General features: G+C 44.9%; 1 protein-coding gene across 8 annotated transcripts in view; it reads right to left on the bottom strand.

Annotated features, from left to right (window-relative positions):
- TCF7L2 (transcription factor 7 like 2) overlaps nt 1–22,104 on the bottom strand; it is a 179,288-nt gene that overhangs the window by 110,627 nt on the left and 46,557 nt on the right. For 7 of the 8 annotated variants that reach the window (XM_059821221.1, XM_059821222.1, XM_059821223.1 and 4 more), the window contains exon 4: nt 4,734–4,835. The exons of the other annotated variant lie outside the window; for it this stretch is intronic. In XM_059821221.1, the coding sequence (XP_059677204.1) occupies nt 4,734–4,835 (102 nt within the window). The remainder of the gene's footprint in view (nt 1–4,733; nt 4,836–22,104) is intronic. 8 annotated transcript variants of the gene reach the window in all.

Below are 22,104 nucleotides of genomic sequence, written 5' to 3'. Positions count from 1 at the left end.
CCCCACACTTCTGGCCTGTTTGATGGGACCCTGTAGGTGAATTTTAAAATCTAGCTAACATAAACCTCATGATTACTTCTAGGTATTTGTCTTTTCTTTCAAAGCATGTAAGTGCAAACCACTCAAGACAAAGAAATTAGGGACCAGGCAGGGCAGACTGTGCAGCTTCAATTCTAACCGCTCTGGGAAACAACTCCTGATCCTTCCAAACCACCCAGCGGTCCCAGATGCCTGCTGTCTATGCACACCGAAGAGGCTGAGAACAGAGAGTACATTTCAGATGGTTTTGCCTTCAGTTTTGCTTGTCACATTATGTTTTGAAAACACATTTTTACCTCCTTAAGCAAAAAAAAAAAGGGAAAGAAAGAAAAAGAAAAAAATTAGATACACTACTGCACAGTGATTCTTTGTTCTTGGGGATTCAGTCTACTTTATGGCTCTGTTCATTACATATTAGAAAACCCAGGCCAAATAGTACTAGAAGTCCTCCCCCAAGGTAACATTTACATTTACTTCAAAAGGCCTCCCTGCAGAAGAAAACGCAGGAATTTTTTAAACCTTTAACTGTTTTGTAAGAAATATACTGTACCAAACCACCACCATTTTGGGTTTCGAATGTTTTTGCCTGGTACAAAGGAAGCTAAAAAAAAAGTCTCTGTACAGCCGAGACAGCAAGAGGCAGGAACCCGGGACCGGTCTTTCACCCATACTCCTGCCCAAAACAGGGTATGGCTGAGTCAGAGTATTTACTTTGCAGAGAACAGGGAAGAACAGCACTGTTTTTCTCCTTAAGGTTGTACGAATGCGTGCGTAGATAGAAAATGTTTTAAAGGAGCTTGCTTTCTGTAGTGAGATTTTGGAGATCCTTGTGCAGACATACCATGCTCCTTTTCACTTGCCTGTCCACACCACGACAAAAAATTTTAATGCGAGAATCCCTAGGGCACCCAGATCTCGTCCTTATCACCACGCTGGCGGCACACGCGTGGAGCAGATCAGGTGCACGTTGAACATGGGATTTCAGGAAAAACTAGCACCCCACCCGCTTAGAGAAGCATGCAAGGCACCCACCTGAGGTCTGCTTTATGCCCAAAAACTTCCTGCTAAAACTCTTTTACAAAGTCTTAATACCTTCAATGAAATCAAAGGTCAGGGAAAAAAGGGGAAATAACCATAAAAACCCTTAAAAAATCCCAGCCTCATAATAGTACTATCCACAGGCTGAATTCAAAATTTTGAGCTAGCAAGCTTAATAGCGTACTATTAAAACAATTTTTCCCCCAGTTTTCTTTCACCTTTGGACACAGATAAGCAGCACGACTGTGCCAGAGCAAGATGCAAGAGTCTCACAAGATGAGTGAAGCACCTAAATGCAAATAAATGCATTGGTTTTAAACGGAGCCTCATGCTGTACCTTCCTCAAGACATGCTGAACATAATTTCAGTTTAATATTCTGTTTCTCATTATGGGCCTTGGAGACTCTCTCAAGCACCATGAAAAGCAGTATTAACCCAGCCCTCAGCACTGGGGGCAATCCAGCCAAATTATTCATGCTGGTCTTTTGCTTCAATTTTTGTAGTCTTAACTTAATGTTCTTAAACAAATCTGAAAGGAGGACAGCTGACAAATAGTACAGACTTTACTTAAGACATTATAGACAGCCATGTTCTGCATCCTTGAGTCGTTTAGCTAAAAACCCACGCTGAATCCAAAGGGAGTTTCATCGGAGCTGGGCGTAAAGGCTGCAGCCCTGACACAGAGCTTGTGGTAGTCACAGCCAAGCACTGAGAAGCAAGAACATTAAAAAAGAAAAAAGAAAGGAAAAAGGAAAGGGGAAAAAAAAAAGAACCACCACCCCCCCCCTTCCTCTCTTTGTAATCTAGCTATAAAGATTAGCCTGAAATCCTGATTTCAGAGATAGGGGAAAGATAAGAAAGTATTTGCAGGTGTTAGCATCTTCCTACAGATCTTCAGGGCAGCAAAACTGATTTCAAGATGAAAAACTGGCATAGGTACACTTGGTAGGTAGACAAGACACTGCAACGTGGGTGGAGAACCAGTTTCTATCCCTATACGTTAACACATTACACTCGCACAGAAACATCAGCATGCTCATGAAATACCCCTCATTGTTCCATAAAAAGATTTAACTGCATTTTCACGTATGCAGAAATGGGTGTAGAGCCTCATGCAAGAGCGGCCAGGTCTCAGGTGCTGTGGGCGGGCACAGCAGTGAGGAACAGGGACACCAGAGAAGTCTGACACATCCCAGGCCAACTGGCATCTGCAGCCACTTCATCTCCCCCAAAAGCCATTACCCGCTCTAACTTTATTTACCAAAAATAAGACCATTTTTACTCCACAGAATGAATGTGGCCTGGGGTGGATGCCAGGAAAAAGGGTGGAAAAAGCTGCCCCTTATTTATTTACTTTAACAGAACAAGGCAAAACAGTTTGCTGATAGAAATAAACAGTAAACCTTGCAGAACACCCCCCCACCCCGCCCCGCAAAAAACCCCACTGCTCCCCCCTGCACTCCCTCCTCCTCCTCTCCCTCCAACATTGTAAGTAGCACAAAAGATCACATTACAGATGCCAGCTGTGGCTCTTTTGGAAGGTGGCCTCCATCTCGGAGGTAGTATATGTTCCTCACGGCCTAAGTGGTTGCTATGGTAAATATGCTTTTTATTGAACAGCAGAGTGAAACAGCTTTTAAAGAGACCCATAAGAACCCCATAAATGGTCAAAATACAAGGCAGAACAACCTCAGCCTCCCTGGAAACAGGTTTCTCTTTATTTTCCAAAATTATTGTGATTTTTGATCCCTTTTTTTGTGTGTATTTGTGTTGTCCACTTGCCTCCACCTCACCTGCACCCAGCTGGAGGGGCTAGAGAGGGCCAGGGGAGCCAGGACGCCAGCCAGCCCCCCAGCACAACGAGCTGCTTTGGCTTTTAAAGGCAAGCGCCTGCTCTCCTGTGCAGCAGGAGGCTTCGGGGACAGCAGATGCTCAGCACTGGGAAGCGCAGGTGATCTCCAGCAAAGCTACCCACCAAACTCAGCCTGCTTTTCCAGACTGCAACTATGCAGCAGAAACCTCCTGCTCCCTTGCCATCACCTCCTGCAAGCCCAACACTGGTCCACCACGCCGGCCCCAGAGCCCGGGGAACGCTCCGTCCCCCGTGCTGGTCCTTGGGCACAGCAGTAAAAAAAGGAATTAAAATAAGGAAGCTACTTTGGTTCTTTTCTTATTAAGAATAAGATGATGGCAGGTTTTGATGACTGTAGATTTCTAAATAACCAGCCTAACACATTTTCTCTGATCTCTTCCTCCAGTGACAGCCCAAGTGGATGGGAAGGAAAAGCGAAGTCATTCTGAAAACGTGAAGCAACCAGCGCTACGTATCGACTAAGCAAATACCAGTCCTGTGCCCATCGCTCGCTGCCATACTGAGGGGCTGGTTTAGAAGCTACAAACTCTAAAAGATAGGAAACGTTTCTTCTTTTTAAATAAAAAAACTAAGACATAGCAAAGGGCTGAAACTTCTCAAGTTAAAGAGACAACAATGGAATAAGAAGCTCCTCAAAAATATTTAGTATGATTTTAGATTTCTAACAAAACAAACGTGCACCTTGCATGATCTACCAGCTACATCAGCTTTAGACTGTATAACAAAAGATGAAGAACATGCAATGTTTCTTTTCCTGGGATTCAACTTGTTATCCATTGGTTATAAAAAAGTTTTGGTTTTAAAAAAAAAAAAAATTTAAAACTTGATGATAAAGTATTTCAGAAGAAATATTCTAAGCCACTACGTGCCATCTTCTCAAGAGGTAAATTTCCCAGATAAACGCTCTGAGCTAAGATGCTCCTTAACCTCAGATAGCAGTTACACCGGCTATGGGTGACGATGGGCCAATGCCTACCGCCCCTCTTGCATAACACCATATAAACAAACAGTTTCCTTTTAGACCTCTATGGATGCTATTTTATAAAGTAAAATAAAACCCCAAATCCCTCTCATGCAAATTTGTATTCAACATTTCAAACTCAACATTGTTTTTACAATAAAGGCAAGAAAATTTAACCGAGAACTGAAAATTTAACTGAGAAGTTAATAAAAAAAGCTATTTTTAGCAATGCTACTTACTATGAAGAGAGTTTTATATTTTACAGGTAAGTAATAAACATCTGATAACACTTTTTACTGAATGAGAAGTCATCACAACACAAAGGGGCATGAGCTCTGTTGAGCTTGGCTCTGTTGACCTTCAACCAGGTAAAATGCTGACCAACTCTCCCAAACTTTCATTCAAGATTTTGCAATAAGAAAAGAATTTTTTAGTAAAGGCCAAAGAACAGGCTTGGTTTTTTTTTTTTTTTTTAATGCTTTCCAAAAGTTTCTCTTCATTCTCTTCAGTTCAACATTGTCAGATGTTTAAACCAGCCTGATCGGACTTTACTGCCACTAAGTAATTCTGCAGTGTGTAAATTTAGAGCATTTTCAACTCTCTGCTCTCCTGCGAGCCACATGGATGATAATTTCATAAACAGCCCAGCAATAGCAAATGTATTCCCTCCTTTTACTATGGGCTCTTTAGGGTTTTTGTTTGTTTTGAAGTATTTCTCTTTTGGTTTGTGTAAAAGAAAACTGATGACAACCAATGCCATTAATGTCAAATGCCTTTTTTTTTTAAAAAACAAAGGAAGAACATCTTTCTGCGTTTACTTACAACAATGTGTGCTGGAGATGGAGACCTAGCATCCTTGAGGGCTTGTCTACTCTGAAGGCTCCCTGCCTGAACATCAAGCAGTGGCCATTTCATCTGCAGATACTGGATGGAGGAAACAAAAATGGGGAAAGAAAAATGAGTTCAGAAAAGAAAGGCAAAAAAAAATAACAAATCTTAGGTAACATGGGTAAAAAGATATAAATTAAAATTTATGCAAGGAACTGAAACAAAAATTAAGACGTCTTTGCATGTTTGTGGAGACAAAATCTGTGCAGAACACTAACAATTTCATACCACCACATTACAGTTCAGGAATAAGAAAATAAAGTAGATTGCAATGACAGTATTACATTGATTTTATTAATTGTAGCAAATCTAGAAGAAGAATAAAACCGACACAGAAACAAAATACCAAAACCATGGAGAGAATGGGACAAGGGAGGGGAAGGTAGATTATCAGTATCAGGAGAGCGAAAACACATATCATGGGTTAAAAATATGATCTCATTATTTAATGGATCATCTGTCAGCCTTCTTTCAACAAATGCACCATGCCAAGTCTTCCGGTTTCCCAGCACTGTATTAGCCCTAAAGACAGAGGTCTACCCCAAAAAGACCCAGTACTGCTGGGTCTTAGCGTCTATTTTCTCTACTTTTCACCGTTTCTGGAAGTCACCATGGATTATTTTCTTCTTGCTCATCATCACCAGGAGGGAAATCTTCTGTCGAACAGCCCTTAAGGGACTTGCACAGTGTAACTTACTCAATTACAAGGCCAAATTTAATAAGCTCTCCCGTTGATGATGTGCAAGACAGAATACAGGCTGGTGCACTCAGGCTCAGCTGCGCTGGCCAGGCGCTCGGGGATAGCCACAACTTCTTTATGTCACAGGCATCGGCAGATAGGCTGAATACATGCAGGCAGCGGAGTCTGCAGCGTAAGGGGGTGTTGATTCAAAAGCAAAAAAAGCTTAACGACTTCAAAAAGGAGCAGAACGTTCCCACGGATTTAACTGGCATCAAATATCGACTAAAACTTCTGCTCTCGGGCATGCGTGTCCTCTCACTGGTGGAGTGACTGCACCCCAGCCAGATCCCACAGCAGAGCTCAAGGCTTCCACCAAACAGGTGAAGTCTCGAGCTGGTACCCAGGTTGCCGCATCAGAAGTGCTCGATTCTGACCAAAAGCAGCCCTGCAGAGAAATTAGTTAGCCCAAATACACTTCCACGCAGTATATCTAAATATAATTTCAGCCCAAGCTTTTCTCTCCACATGGTGCTGCACTGTGCCAATTAGGCATACTGGTTAATACGTTATCTCTAAAAGCCCTATATCGTGCTGGAAGAAATGCGTACTGCCACATACCTTCGGCCCCCTCCCAGAACTAAGAAAAGCAGCTGTACGCATAGAGCAGGCCACTGCGGAAGATCCTATTTACCACTAGTCTCTGGTTGACCTAACAGATGTATTCCTAGAAAATTTCTAGAGAAATAGTTATGTTTACCCATTTCATTTTTATTTTTTTTAAGAGTAATCTTGAAGGAGAGCCACACACAAACAACCCCCGCCACCCTAGGCAAACAACGGAAGCCGTATCTAAATCTCCACGAAGGAAGGAAGGAGATCTGGTTCCATGCTTTCAGCACATCACTATCACATTTGCTCACGTATGCAAAACATTTGCTAGCAAGTTTGCTGCAAGACCCTGGGCACCAAGGTGACCAAAGGCAGGAGTCAGCAGGAGGATGCATTACCAATTCCCATCACTTGGAGGGCCTGAGATTTCTGAGCTACTGGAATGCAAATAAACAAACCCATACTCTGGATTTGTGCCCCATACGAGTTCCTCAAGTTCCAAGAAGTTTTGTTTTTATTCATCTTCACATTTGGGATTTGTGCAATGTGGACCAGAATGTTTCAGCACTTCTTAAAAACAAGAAATAAAACCCAAACAAACCAGAACTAGTCTACCATAAGCGACATTTCTAACTCTTACGACTTGATTGTAAGCCTCCAGATACTTGATCATTTGTATCAAATCCCTGCTTTTCAATATAGGTGACCACAACATAAATTTTAAAGCTGAGATGATGTTAAAGTAACTTTCTAACCCTTTGTGGTTTCAAAGAAGTACTTAAAAATGCAACCCAAGTGCACAGAAAATGAACCCCAAACCTAAGCTGACTGAGAGCTTCTTAACTTGAGGGGAAATTTGATACATTTCAGATTTGCGGATGGCACTATTAAACCAGTCAACTGCTACCTTTTTAGAAGTCCATCAGTTGTCTTAGACAGTGATTGTAACACCGCCACATAACGGGGCATATGAATTCGCAGAAAAGTTCCTGATGGGTCGCAGCTACTACCAGCTTCCTCAGGTTTTTCAGCCAGCTAGTGAAGTATTTCTCCCTTCTTCCAAGGAAAACGTCCTCACAGGATGTGTGCCTCACGGTACATGACTCTGTTTCAAACTCCACAACCATTCCAGAGAGTGAGAAGTTACTGCTGCCACAGCTAAAACACTTACAGGAGCCTGCCAGCTCAACCAGTGGCGTTTCAGGAAACAGCCACTAAGCCGTTACCCACCAAAATAAACCAACCACCCTCATTTTTCCATGACCACTCCATGGTCACGAGCAACCCTGGAATATTCCTACAACCGTGACAACCCATGAAGGAGCTCAGGTCAGCAGCTGTCCTAAAAGACAGGCCAAGAAACGCGTGGGCTTCTCTGAGAGCACCCCAAGGGCAGACTGAGAGGCACGGACACAGCAGCATGAGCAAGCTCACACCAGACCCCATCCAGTCAGTAATTATTGCAGGGATTACGAAGCCTTCAGGACTGTCAGTTCTGCTGGTTTTTACTAGCAATAAACTCCCTCAGAAGAAACAGAGCAAGAAGGTATGGTTGCTTCTGCTCCTGATCCCACAAGAGCCCGTACTTTCAGCACAGGTGCTCCCACACCAGGCTGACCAGCCTAAGTGCAAGATGAAAGTTTCAGAAGATCTTACCCCTATTTTGCTTTTCTGCTTTTAAAATCCTTAGTTTGGACTCTCTATGAAGTCCTTCTCTTACCCACCCCTGCCACAGAGGATCCAAGAAGCCTTACAGTGCAAAGGCTAAAACGCAGCCAAAGCTGCTTCTCCTCTTGGACATGCACATGGAGCCCAGCAGCAATGGTCCAAACCCAGAGGGCTCAGTTTTGCACACAAGCACACGCATGGACAGCTTCCATTTCCACCAGTGGGGGAAAAAAAATAAAATAAAATAAACAGTCCCCACAGAAAGCAGTAACACGCAAGGGTCATTAAAGCAACTTCCATGAGCTCTACCAAGTGGCCAGGATCCAGAGCAGCATCCTGGCCCTGCCAAGGGCGAGATGTTCTGTCCGTCAGATAAAGCGAGGGCCAGAGCCCGCAGCCAACGCCTGCGTCAAGTTGACGAGCCCACAGCTTCAACGGTGGGACATTTGCAAAAGAAAAAAAGCCCAATTTGCTGGCTTCAAAATGCCAGCCCCGTTGATAAAGTATGAAATATTAGCATTGTTTAAGGTGACGAGCCTGACTCAAGGCCTCCTCATCCAAGAATTGTCATGCCTGTAACACAATATTGATGTGGTGGCTTATAATTCTTACTTTACATAAAAGCTTCATTGTGTGCCAAATTCAATCTCCACAGGCTACCTGAGCCACAGATTTTTACGAGTCTACATTTCAGCGCTGCGAGTCTACAATACACATAATTTTCAATTATGTTAGGGCAGAACAGGATCACTGCCTATATAACATTACTGGTTGGAGGAAATGAGACTCAGCCCTACTGCCGAGAGAGCTAACTGGATCCAGATGGCGGGCCGAGCGAGGCAGCCGTCCGAGGGAGCGACGTCGCAGCAGCCGCCCCCTCCACAACTCTCTCTTTCACGATGGAGGGAGACGCCAAGCCATCGCCGGGGCTGGGAGCTGGGAGGGGAGGATGCTTGGGCAGGGGGGGAGTCACATCACGGCGTGGGGAGGGCGAAGGAAGAGGGGGGAGAGGCGTGATTGCTTTCGCAGGTTTACTACTGCTGCCCTGCGCTGCGATATTCTTATTAAAGAGGAGAAAAATTAAGTCCTGTTACAACGGAGAGGTAAATCCTTTCCTTCCTCAAGCAACTAAATAGCAGGAAATCCTCTTCTCTCAGCCCTAAATGCAGATTTGAGCCAGACGGTTCCTCTGATTTGCAAGGAGTCCACAAAAATCCAAAGCCTACTTTCCCAGCCTTCTGACACTGCTTTTACATTCCTGCACCAGGGGGGAAGGGTAGGAGGGAGGGAAGTTCCCACCATCCTGCTCCTGCAAAGGCTGGACACACGCTCGCTCCTCTCCTGCGTCTGTGTCTCAGTGTGGAAATTAGGACTTGCCTGTACAAACACCGAACTTTTCAACAAATTAACTCTAACAAATCTGCACAAATTATTTCGGAGCAAAACTGTTGAAATGGGCTCTGCTGGCCTGCTTTTAACATTTTTTAAAATAATGTCATCTTGCCATAAGTATTTTATTCCCTGTTTAACAACATGATCTGATGGGGATCATTAGCATGTGTGTGTTTAAAAAAAAAAAAAAAAAAAGAAGTTTTATGGCAAGTCTCAGAGAGCTTAAGCAAAATAATTGTTAAGCTCCAGGCCTCCGCACAAAAATTAAAACACGTATGGGGCGAGCGTACTTGAGAGAAACCAAAGCTTTTAAAAAGGCTGTTAAATTGTCAGCACAAGGGAAAAGGCAAATGATTTGAACAGCCCAGGGTTTTTTTGCAGAAGGGGAACAAAAAAAGCCACCCTTACCCTCCACTCCTGCGAGCAGCACGTCCTCATCTCCCATCTGCAACCAGAAGGTCCTGCAAAGCACGGACCCACTGAGAGCAGCTCTGCATACCCACCCCCCCCAAATACCACCCAAAGCAGGGGCCCTCCTGGGCACCGGCAGGGCAAACATCCTTCCCAAGATTTCACAGCAGAGTTGGTCAAAAGCAGCTAAAATTCATATCCAAGACTAGAGGAGATTGCTGGAAACTCTTACCCACGGCCAGCAGCCACCCCCCGCGCCGGGGCCAGGCTCGCAGCGGCGCAGCCCTGATGGAAGGGATGGCACAGAGTTCGCAGGTGTTTCCTGCACCGGTGTCCAACCTGGAGCAGCTCCCTTGTCACGCTATTGTTTTCACTGCTGGAATGCCCTACGAGTGATGTCCCACAGCATATAAATACATAAATGCAATTAAAAAAAAAAATACACTGTATTTTTAAACAGAGGGAAAGCTGCACAACACTTCCCAGCTCAGGTTTCCTGCAGCTGGTGCTTATTAGCTCCCAGGAACTGAAACAAGTAGGAGCAGGGCTCCTGGAGTCAGCTTGATGCCACAGGCCTCCAATACCTCCCCTAACCATGGGACCACATCTTCACCTTCAAAGTCTGCACTTTCTCCCTGGATCTCAACACGCCATACAAGTGGAAGTATGGCTCTTTACAATTACCTGAAAGGGGGTTGCAGAGAGGTGGGTGCTGGTCTCTTCTCCCAAGTGACTAGTGACAGGACTAGAGGAAATGGCCACAAGTTGCCCCAGGGGAGGTTCAGGCTGGATATTAGGAAAAATTTCTTTACCGAGAGAGTGGTGAGACACTGGAATAAGCTGCCCAGGGAGGTGGTGGAGTCACCATCACTGGAGGTATTCAAGGAACATGTGGATGTGGCACTGTGGGACATGGTTTAGCGGGCATGGTGGTGTTGGGTTGATGGTTGGACTTGATGATCTTACAGGTCTTTTCCAACCATAGTGATTCTGTGATTCCTGATCCTAGTTTTGCTGTTAGTCTCTCCCTTGGCCAGCAATGCAGAATCACATGGAAGTACACACCCAGACGTCAACTTTGAAGCTCAGGAGTTTCTCCGATATTTAGTTAGCAACTCTTCTGGGAAGCATCTAGACAAATTTTAACCAGAGATAATCCAGTTGTACAAAGGAGAGTGCAATGCTGAGGGAAAGGCTGAGATTTATGGGGAAGGCGATGGGAATGAAGACGGAGCTTAACGAGACTGTAATTGCTCTCTACGGAGAAGAAAAATAGTTGCAAGAGGATACTCATCTTGGTACCTACAAAGAAAGGTCTGCAACCTACTAATGTCCCCACTTAAGTCAGAAGGCAAAGCCTCTCAGGATTTAAAAGTAGACCCTCAGCTTCTGCTCCATCCCTTATTTTACCTCAACCCCTTATTTTTGGTCTTCAGTTATCACCTTGTTTGTAACGGTGCGCAGTGTGAGAGCACAATCTGAAGGATTTACTTTTAAATAACTGAAGGAGATTGCTGAAGGAACTTTAAAAGGGCCTCCTATTTGTTGCAGACATGCAATGTCTGGAATTTTTTGTATGAGAAGTAATAGACACCACCCACAATGTTCAGCCCTTCTATAGAATATGTAATGTACCACGATGAGGCACAGGAGAGCTGCTCAAAATGAGAGCAACGAGGCTTATTTCAATGAGACCGATCCTTTCCACACAAAAGATTTCCCCACAGCATTCAAGAAATGAAAGTATGAAAGTGTAAAACATGGAAGTATTTCACACATATCTCCACTTTTTTTTTTAAACTAATATCACCCTTTAAACTATTGCAACACTGCAAAAATAAATGATTAAATAAAATACATAAATAGGGAAAAAGTGGCACAAAAAAAAAGGAACTGGTAAGTGTTGTGTACCTGCACAGACATATGCACATAGGGCATTAAGTCCTCTTCCCAATTTAAAATGCCACTTATTCACTAGCACTGGTATCAGCCAAACCATCTTGTGATATATTGCTGAACAAGACACTTCTAGTGCCTTGAATTTCCCTGTTATTGAGAACTTGAGTGACCTTGTCTCCTTCCCTTCCAGTAATGCACAAAAGTCCCTGAAATGGGGGCCTTGAGTTGCCCATTTTAATAATTTGCCTGTGCCTTTGTGACATTGCTGAAGCACTGCTAGGGCATAAAAAAGGAGAAGGCAGAGTCCTCCACAGCCTGAAAGTTACAGGAATGTGTTAGCGATTAAACAGCTTGAGATCATCTCAAAGGAGGGATGCCTGAAAGCAGAAATCCTGCAAGCTAGAAGTACCTCACTGAAGCCATAGAGCAATCTAAGGTGACGGGCAAAGAGGATGCCCATTTTTGGGTAGAACAAAGCACAAAGAAATAGTTTGAGCCCCACGGGCACACCTCAAGGACTTCAGTTCCCTCTTGGGTGAGCAATCAGACTGAGTGGAGATGGAGGAACATCCCACAAGCACCAGATGAGTTGCTTTCTCCTGACTAATACCAGGCTCCATGCCCTCACAGCACACACAGCTCTTCTCCCCCGTCCCGGATGGGATGCAGTACAACAGCTACACCCCATTACTACTGCCACACGTCACCCCTACTCACACCATGTTTCTATACGCAGCGATAAGGGCACAGGGGAGGCTGCCGTGGGAGAGAGCTAAAGAGAATAACCAGAAGCTTCCTTAAAAATTATTGCCTATGAAAGTGCAAGCAAATTCAGATAATTATTTGCTCATTCTGACGTGGATGAAAGGCATTCTTACTATCAGTTTTACTGAAGTAAATCAGATTTTTTCTTCTAATGAACGCAAGGTTGGTAGACTACACTTGAGTTCTAGGATATTGATGCTGAGCATGAAGCAGCTAAGTAAAGGCTAATCAGCTACTGCAGGAATTAAAAATCATTTTGCGAGCTTTACAAGAGGAAGAGTGTTCATGTGACACAGAAGTACAGCATTACTTTCTGCAGTTCACATGGTATCTCAGCAAAACAACTGCAGGCTGTGTTTCTGGATCCTGGGTGGAGCTTGGGAAAGCACCATTATTTTTTCACATTTAATTTGAAAGCCTCCACAGCCCTTGCTGCACAAATCAGCAGGCTGACTGAGTATTATTTGGATGTCTACAAAGTACTGTTCCAAAAGACAGGCACAAATAAAAGCATAATTTCAGTCGAGGAACAAGAACAAACTTTTTACCTACTTACTTTAAGCCAGCAAAAAAACAACTTCTTCATCTTCAAACTACTATCCCCAGATTTTCTCTGCAACCTGTTCTGTTCCACTCAAGCACAGAGTTTCCATTAGAGAAAAAAATGGGACAGTCATGAAATCTCAACAAAGTCTTTCTGTAGATAGGGCTTGTTTAGACTCAGCAAAGCTAAACCAGTCTCCAAGACTCACCGAACAATTTGATGTACAGACCCACATTTAATTTCTCTTCCTGGCAATCTCCCAGAGAGTGAGAGAACAATTGGTAACTAGTGTTTGCATGAAGTCCAAGAACGCATTTTATGGTCTATAAAATATAATTCCTTTCCTCCCCATTAAATAAAGACAGTAAAAATATCTGACAGCACGTTAGAGACAGGGATCACAGCATTGAGCTACCTCCATTGTAACAGAAGGGCTGCTCCAGGGGAACCTTGCCTCCCTTAAAACTTTCCAACTCCGTTAAGAGCATAACTCCATTTGTAAAGGAGGTACTACAACTTTAAGCTTTGCACTGACCTGATTTAAAAAAAAAGTATTTTTTTAAAAGGAAAAACAAAAAACCCCAAAACAAGCCAAAACAGAGCTCAGTGGTCAACCAGCCTGGTTCTGCTTTAATATTGCAGAGCACGTCTGCTCTGGTCGCTTCTCACCCCACGACTTGGATCTGTGGCACAGGACAGCGCGCTGGTGTAAGGAGCAAAAGGGGCCCTCCAAAACTCCCCCCCATATTCCCCTTGCTTCCACCACTTGGAGTCTGGAGTGGGAATTACACGTTTCCTAATTATGGGAAGCGTTAACCAGACTCCTTCGGTACCCTGGTGGTAATGCCCATCAGGAAAGTCATCTCTACATGACCAGCAGAGATGCAAAATGGCTGCTGAACTGGTACCGTTTTCCACTGGGTGTATGCGTGCGAACAAAAAAAAAAGAAAAAAAAAAGACAGAGAGAGGCCTGTCTTTGTGCACCTCTGTCCTGGATCAGTCCTACCTGCCTTCCTCATTTGTTGCTATGACCAGAGATTGACAGTTGCCCAATCTGTTCTCTCAAGCGTTTCCTATTTGTGGGAAGAAAAAAAAGTCTGATTTGGTTCCTTACGGTGCCGAAGGATGGAGGAGGAGGAGGACTGGGGCCAGCTGCAGCAGCAGGCTGGCTGCGCGGCAGTGGCCCTCAGGAAGGCCCCAGTGCCCCGGTACCACGGGATCGAGTACAAGCCCTTTGTCACCCACTTTCCGTGAGGAGCCACGCGAGCTCAGAAGCCTCAGTTTACAAAATCCGAGCCAAAAGGGAGTTGATTAATAAAGCGCTCGGCACCTCCGGCTATCAGAAGCCAGCAGATGCGTGACAAGGGCGAGAGGGAGAAGGATGCCCTGCGAGGCGCTTCCCCCTCAGAAGGGGCCTCTCAGACTATCTGGGTTGGGTGTTGGTTTTTTTCCTTCACTCTCTGATCCAAAATCTCACCTCAGGTCCTGTGAAGTACCTGCGAAGGAGAAGGAGAGGCACGGATGGGTGGGATCCCAGAGCAATAGGTGCTACAGGAGAATTTAACTGTTTGCTTGTTATTGTAACATCGCCTAACGGGGTTTTACTGAAAGAGTCATATTTTCTCCCACTGTTGGGTAAGTGAAACTCATGACTTGAATCACTACCACAAAAATTCCTGTCGATGTAGCAATTCTGGGTGAACTGCCGGGAGCCACTCTCTAGTAAACCCAGCAAATTTCATACCGAATTTCCTGTCGCCTCCCTTGTGGTTTCCATGTGCGATTGGGTCTTCAATGCAACAAGGGGTTACTGCAGAATAGATGGCTCCAAGGGTTTCAGGCCCTCACGAAAACCAAGAACTTGCAAAATTCTCTTTCCCCAGGGTTGGTAACTTTTGTCTATCTTTTTTTTTAAAAAAAAAAAAAACAAACCCAAAAAGTTAACTCAAAAACGTAACCTAAAGGCAACCTCAGGAAAAAGTCCCAGAGATAACACTGAAGCCAGCAATATTCTGACCTCCTAGGAGAAGCTGGGAAGGTTGCTATTGAGGTTATTTTGTTTTTCAGAAGGCCTGCCTTGGAAAAAGAAAAGTTCCACTGCATCATATCCTGGTCCACATTCCTTGCCGTAATCTTTTAGCTCAGATGTGTGGAGATGCCTTTGAAAGAGGTCGAGAGTCCCCTCAGCTAATTGCGCTGGCTGAGAAACAAAACTTGTGGGCTGGGGTAGGATTTGTGTCAGACTGACCTTCTGCAAGACCAGCTACTCCTCTGAATAAAACCCTCTCGCTGCCTCCGCCAGAATCCTCCTGCCACTCAAGTATCATCTTGCTGTAACAAATTACTCCTAACCCAGGATTACGGCTCTTTCCAAATCCCTCCTAGAGAGCCGGGAAAGAAACGTTCCCTCCCAGGATTTGGCACCAGTTGTTTCCCCTATCAATAATCCTCCTATTTGCTTCTCCGACAGCATTAGTCCATGGGGCCAGCACGATGGCTCGCACCCATTTTCCTTCCAAACACAAGCTGGATGTCTCAGTTGTCCATCAGAAGAAGAAACGACGAAGGCTCGCCTCAGAGACCCATGGAAAAGACACCCCATCTGGCCAGAGGCAAAGCTGACTCCTGGTTAAGTAGGAAGAATTATATTTAGGCGGAGGACTAAGTGAATCATTTGGGATGAAAGCAAAACCAAACAAACGAAGTATTCACTAAATCTGTGCTGTCACCTCTTGTTCCTGGGCAGCCACCCCATGTATTTATTTTCTGGTTTCCTCCAGCACCACCAAAATGCATATTGCATTGTTTATGGTATTTAAATGAAGTATTTTAAAAATATTCTTAGTTGAATCATCAGCCACACAAACTCTTCCTCAAGAACAAATAAAATGTTGGGTTTTTCTTAAAGGAGATGCAGATAGACAAGATGTGAAAGCAAATACAGTCCAGAATTGAGACCACTATGAATTATTTTTCCTGATTAAAAAGGTACTCCAATGAAAATAAGTCCAATTCTTGTAAAATTCAAATAATGGTGTGTCATTTGAAAGGCATTTTGACTTTTAAAGTAAGAGTAGGTTATGCTTTAAAATTAAGTGACTTCTGTTGAATTGACATATTTTAGGGACAAAGATGTACAAAATATACTACTGGAATTTTTTGATAAATGTTCTTTTTATTTATTTAGAGAGATAAATTTTCTTAAATCAAAACAACTATATTGGCCTATCCACTCCCTAAGCTAAAGTGACTAGAAACAAAAGTCAAACAGCACAATGTACTAACACAAAATACTCCTTTCGGTTTTGAGCAATAAAAAGGGAAAACCCACTTTTTTAAACAGCAAATTGAAATCATACACTGCTCCATGTATCTATAGGAAGAAGAAAAAACAGATTTTCTTCTGCATTAGGAAAAATGCAACATGCATGAGCCTGTGTTTTTCCTCTCAAAGTGCGGGGGGGAAGAGAGGCAGGAGGAAAAAATTGTAATTTTAGAAAAATCTGTGTAGAAATGCTGGCTGGGAGGGGGCCTCTGTCCCAGGGAGAAGGGTATCAGCAGCCCTGCAATAGCTCATGTCCTGGAGGGACTCTGCCCCGTGCGCCAAATTCTTGTGGTTGTGGAAGAGGTTTGTTTTGGAGAGGTGAGGGTTGCTTTTCTGCAGCAATCCGGCGGCGAACACCTAACTCATGGCCCCGGGGAGCAGAGCCCGCGCTCCGCAGACACAACACGCCCGCGCTCCCCAGATTTGCATTTGTCACACTTTCATGCCACAGCCCCAAAGTTAAAACAAAGGAGTCATCAGAGCAGCCCCGAGCGTATAAATCTGTAAATAGCCAAAAATGTTGCTCTTGTTGCTAAATATAGTGCAGGCATTTTGAACTGGCTGGCCCGCAAGGCAACTTTTATATTTATTTATTTAAAGGACTGTGGTTTGGGAACACTGAGTGTTTTTTAAGCCTGGTCATGTAGATTATGTTCCCTCTCTCTCGATATGAATATGCAACAAAAAAATAATTAAAGGAACTTAGGAGGTTCTAGAAAAACAACTTCCACTTAAAAGAACCAGAAAGCAGAGCAGAAAGACATATTTGGCTTTGTAATGGGAGCAAAATCTCCTCCGAGGATGGTAGATCAGGTTTGTAACAGTGTTAAATGCAGAACAGCTTCAACCCTACCGCTCTCATACAACTAGCAAATACCTTGCTCCCTATGGAGTTCTCCCCAGGATCGGGCACATCCCTGCTCAGCCATTGGCAGGGAGGGATGCGGAGGCCCGGGATGCCCAGGAGGAGAGGGGGCCCCCAGCAGCCCCCCTTGGCTGAGAAACACCTGCAAAGCACTGCGTTCCTGAGGAAAAGACAGAAAGGGGATGCGCAGCAGTTCCCCCTCCCAAAGCTGGCACAGGGCAGCCTATTTACTACTAAATCCTGGGAGTTAGGCACCAGCTCGCACTTCGCCTTTGCAGGAGGGCGAGAGCTGGGGTGCGACAAGCCCGTGCAGGAGGAGAGGGCAGGAATCCCCGGGGGAGGGCTCCGGGAGATGACAGCCCAGCCCTGGACCACCCAGGCGCCAGGCACTCACCTACGGGATGCTCTCTGAAAGCCAAGGCCCCAACCCAGGCGCTGGGGCAGCAGCACGGACCCCGAGGGGACGGGGTGGTCCCCGCAGCGGCTGGGGCACGGACAAGGGCACACAGTAGCCCCCCAGGGACCCCCTGGGAGAGCCACAGACAAACTGGCGGCACTGCAGCTTTCACACGCCAGCGCTAAGTGCCCTGGACCCGCAAGTGTCAAATGAGTATTTTAGGTTTTAGCCTTACCTGCAACTGATTTAAAAAAAACCCCAAAACAGTAGCTATTCAAGGTTTGTTACAGCTGTAGAGCTGTCTTAAAAAAAAGAATAAATAAAAAAATGCTTTTTCTTAGCAGGGCGGGGGGTGGAAGGGGCTGCGATCGACAGCTCCACTAGCCAGAGGCACTTTGCCACAATGCAAGATGTGGGCAGGCCTCAGGTTTCAGAGCCTCAGGGCACATCCAAGAGACACCAACCTATTTACTGAACAGCTGGGAAAGCAAAGGCTCCAATCTTACAACATTTTATAATCTTATTGCGGACACTTATATTTTTAAAGTTCTGGAGGTTGAAGAGACTGGGGTGGGGAGGGACACAACAAGCCGTGTTAGCCGTCTGGTGGGGTTTTGAGAGGCGTTTTTGTTTTTTAAAGATGAGGTAGGATGACTGCATACAAGGGTAATTATAAATGAAGCAAGTAAGGATCAATGAGCTCCCTTTCATAGCAATAGCTTATTTATTTTAAAAATCACGACACAGCATTTCTGTTCTATTTCCAAGTCAAATTTGTCCTAGGTGGAATCAGAGGAAGAAAAACCAGGTTCCTAAACGGATTTTTGAGAGCATTAATAAACTGAAGAGCATCTGAGCAGGACAGTAAGTTGAAGTCAGTGTTTTTGCATGCCGCACAGCTAACCTGATAACCTCAGGAAGGACCTTTCATCTCAACAGACCTGCACACAAAAGGTCATCACGGTGCACCCTGCTCCCACTAAGGAGCTTACCTCTCACATGTAACATCAGGCTTATTAAGCAACGTGCCACGATACAATAGCTGCTAATCTACTGAAAATTATTATTCCTTTCCTCCTGCCCTGCCATAAGCAACATGGGGTTTTGCAACATATTGTTTGTAGGATGTTACCTGAAGGGCAGAGGGAACTCAAACTGTCTCCTGCCCTCCCCGCTCCCAAGGTGATCCCTCCCAGGGAGGATTTCCAGTGACGGCTATCAGGGGTAGCCCAAGTATTGTAGAAAAATTCCTCTGACTGTGTATGGGTTTAATCAGAATAACTAGTTGCATTCTGTTAAAAAAAAAAAAGGAGAAATAACTATTTGTCCATCAAGCAGAAGGAGAACAGCAAAGGAAAAATGCAGGACCTCAATGCAGTCATCCACCACCTCTTCCATCGGTCCACGAAAAGATCAGCAGCTCCTGCAAGACCTGCTTCAGGCTGTCATTCTGTGGAGATGGATGTTTTGCCATCACTTCTGAACGACAATTGGCTCAAAAATTAACACACCTCGAAAGAGCCCTGTGGTCTCATCCAGTGGGGTCATTACCCACTGGAGCAGTCCACATTTCCTCAAGAGGGCACGAGTGTCCTGAACTCCCACACACTTCACAGCAGTTAATTCACTCAACAGGGCAAACTATTCAGGCCAGGATTCTTCCAAGAAGCCGTAAGGACTTGGGTGCTTGCTTGGCTTTGCTCCTTTGTGAATGCCATCCCTTGCACTGGTGAGTGATTTAAGACTCACACCAAAGCTCTACTCAAAAGGTCAAAAAAATTGCAAAAACCTAGTGACTAATACTTCTTTGTTTTTTTAAGTAAATCTACAGAAGTCAGAGTTGTATCAGACAAAGTGCTTTCACTCTGCAAGTAATTTTAAACCTCCTTTCGGAGTTTATTAAGGCCATTAACTTTTCTCCTCATCTGAATCTCTTATCTTGTTCCAGGATGAAGAAGAATACGCCTCTGTCTGGGGACTAACGGTATCCTTGGTGTATCTCTCTCATATAAACGTGTTTGAAAACAAAGGGAGCCCTTTGGTTTTACTTTCCTATAGAGTTTAACACTCACATGAATCATTCCATGTACGTACACACCAAAATACACTGCAGACAAACCCACATCCTATCAGTCCCACATAATGATGCTTTAAACTTGTCAATTTAATACATAAGGCCAATTCATCCACAAGTGTCAAGCACTTCGGTGAACTTGCTGAAGTCTTCAGTGTCTTGCCCCTCAGAAATTCTGATTCCAACATCATTACCACCAATGCCAAATTATTAACTACTTGTGACTATCCTGTGCTGCCTAGTAGCTTCCACCTCATAGGCCAAGCCATGCAGAAAAGGGCCTGGCTATGCACCATCATGCAAAACCATACAAAATTATCCACCTTATTTGCAGTGCATTGAAAAAAAAGAAAAAAAAAAAGGGGGGGGGAGGGGATCAAAGCAACACCCCCTCCCCGAGAATAGAGGCCACCAAAATAGCAGAAGATGGCAATAGAAAAATGGATGGAGCAGCCATTCGCCCACACACATCAGGAGTGTTTCAAACAGAAGTGGGGAGGGAATTAAAAAAAATATCTGGCATGGGGATGCCCATACTATCCACTGTACGCTTGGGCAGGGAGTGGTTAGAGCTTATTTTTTTATTACTATCAAAAGAAGGAAGAAGGTAATTGTTTGCCAACAGACTTTAGCTTAATCATTTTGAAAATGGAGAAAACCCAGAAATGACACAGTGTAGGCAAGCTGCAGGGAAGGGCTATAGGGCTGCAAGGGTGCACACGTGGCCACTGCCAGCTGTTGGGACCACCGAGTAAAGCAGCTCCCTGCAACAACCATCCCGCTTCTTTCTCCCATGCAGGAGAAATTTGGGGGGAAAAAAAAAAAAGTAACAGAATGAAACAACAACCACCCTGCCCTTTGGCAGGGCCTAGATTAATTGCAAATGCAAATGAAGCCCTTCTGCAGCACTAGGGTCCATTTCCAGGGAAATGCGTGCGCTCGCCTCTGTTTACTCCGGCTCCAGCAATGCAGCACAACCTTCAGTCAAGCTATTAACTTGAACGTTGAACTTCACAGCGCTGGCTGTCTTTCTCAGCCATTCTTTTGATGTTACCTCCAAAGCAAAAGATCAAAGACTTTGAGTGTGGTGAGGGGAAGTCCCAGGCTCTTAGCCTACCAGCCTGTGATATATGTTAAAATCCTGGCCAAAAGAGAGAGCGAAGGGAAAAAGAAAGGAAAAGCTAGCGAAGAAAGCATCCTAGCAGAGCGGTGACACGAGGAAGCGGCTCAGCAAAATCCACATGCCGTGTATACCCGGGTTCATGACCCCAGAAACGGGGCTTGTTTCTCTGTCACTGCATTTTCTGGCAGTACCGGATTGCTCCCTAAAATCAGCAGCCCCCCATCACCGCTTCTGACACAAAGCCGCACCTTGCATGCTGCTTGGAGAGGCGGCAGATGCATGCCAGCAGCACATCCCTAACGAGAAAAGCATCCCCAGCTGGTACATTGTGCAAACCCACAAGCTTTGCAGGATGGGGAGGGACGAGACAGGACCAGGGCTCTGCGAGACACTGAATTTCCACGTCCGCCACAGGCTCCTGGGCCATCCTGAATGAGTCACACAAAAATAAACCCTTCGCCTCAGCCTTCCTGCTTGTAAAACAAGGATAATATTGCCCTGCCAGGATAACAGCCTATTCTTCCTTGTGGGGCCCCGAGAGGCGGCGGCGGTGCTAAAGGCCGGGCTGCTGTCTGCAGGGGTCCAAGTCCACACACTCCCTCCCGTGTCACCACACCCCGGGCAGGAGGGGAAGCCCATGGCCACCGCACGTCCCCGGGGACCGGCAGCTCCCACAGCCCCGGGTGGGCGCACGGGCTGCTGAAGAAGGGGCTGCATGGGGGGGACAAGGTAGCTTCCGCCACATCTCACCACTGTCTCCCTGGAGCAGGTCTGGACACCTTTTCCTGCAGGAAAACACCTAGAAAGCAATCACTTTTCCCCTCCCTCAGCCTGTTGGGTTTTCTTGTTTGAGGGTTTTGGGTTTTTTGTTTTTTGTATTATTTTAGTCATGTGTTTAGAAGGGGACAGGAAGGGGGTGAGCTTTTTTTTTTAATATATATATAATTTTTTTATTTTAAGATTCTGTCCAACCATTGTCCCCTTCCTGAGCCTTTTTTTTGTTTATTTATATTCCCATAATACACAACAGCATTCCAGATTTAGATGGTGACACTTGGTTGACACGGTCAAAAGTGGATCCAGTGCAGCCTGTCTGCCAAACCAAGCCCCTCATCCATCAGCTGAAGTCCTTTTACTGCAGGGTCATGAAGGAATCACAGACTGTTTTTCATTCCTTTCTACCAATGTCCCTCCTAACTCTAGAAACCAAAACCCTCTTATGCTTGTCAGCTCCTCCTCTTCCCCACCCCCATGAATTCAGCTCTTGGCATTCACCAGCATAAAAAGCCATGGGATTCAAAACAGAAATTCTTCAAAACAGAATTCATGGCATTAAGCAGTAAGTAGGATATTCTGATTTTATTGTACTTTACTTACTCCTACTTAGCTCTAATCCTCACTCCCTAGACAGGGGCTCGCTCTCGCTCTCAGCAAAGTCGATAGGAATTTGGCTATTGACTTCAATGGAAGTAGGATCAGATCCTCACATCTGTTGCACAGGGCAAGCAATATGCAGAGGAAAAAAAAATAGGTGGGGAGAGGAAAAAAAA

Source organism: Gavia stellata, chromosome 9 (assembly GCF_030936135.1).
Source record: "Gavia stellata isolate bGavSte3 chromosome 9, bGavSte3.hap2, whole genome shotgun sequence".
NCBI lineage: Eukaryota > Metazoa > Chordata > Aves > Gaviiformes > Gaviidae > Gavia > Gavia stellata.
This window is presented reverse-complemented; position numbering and strand designations above follow the sequence as displayed.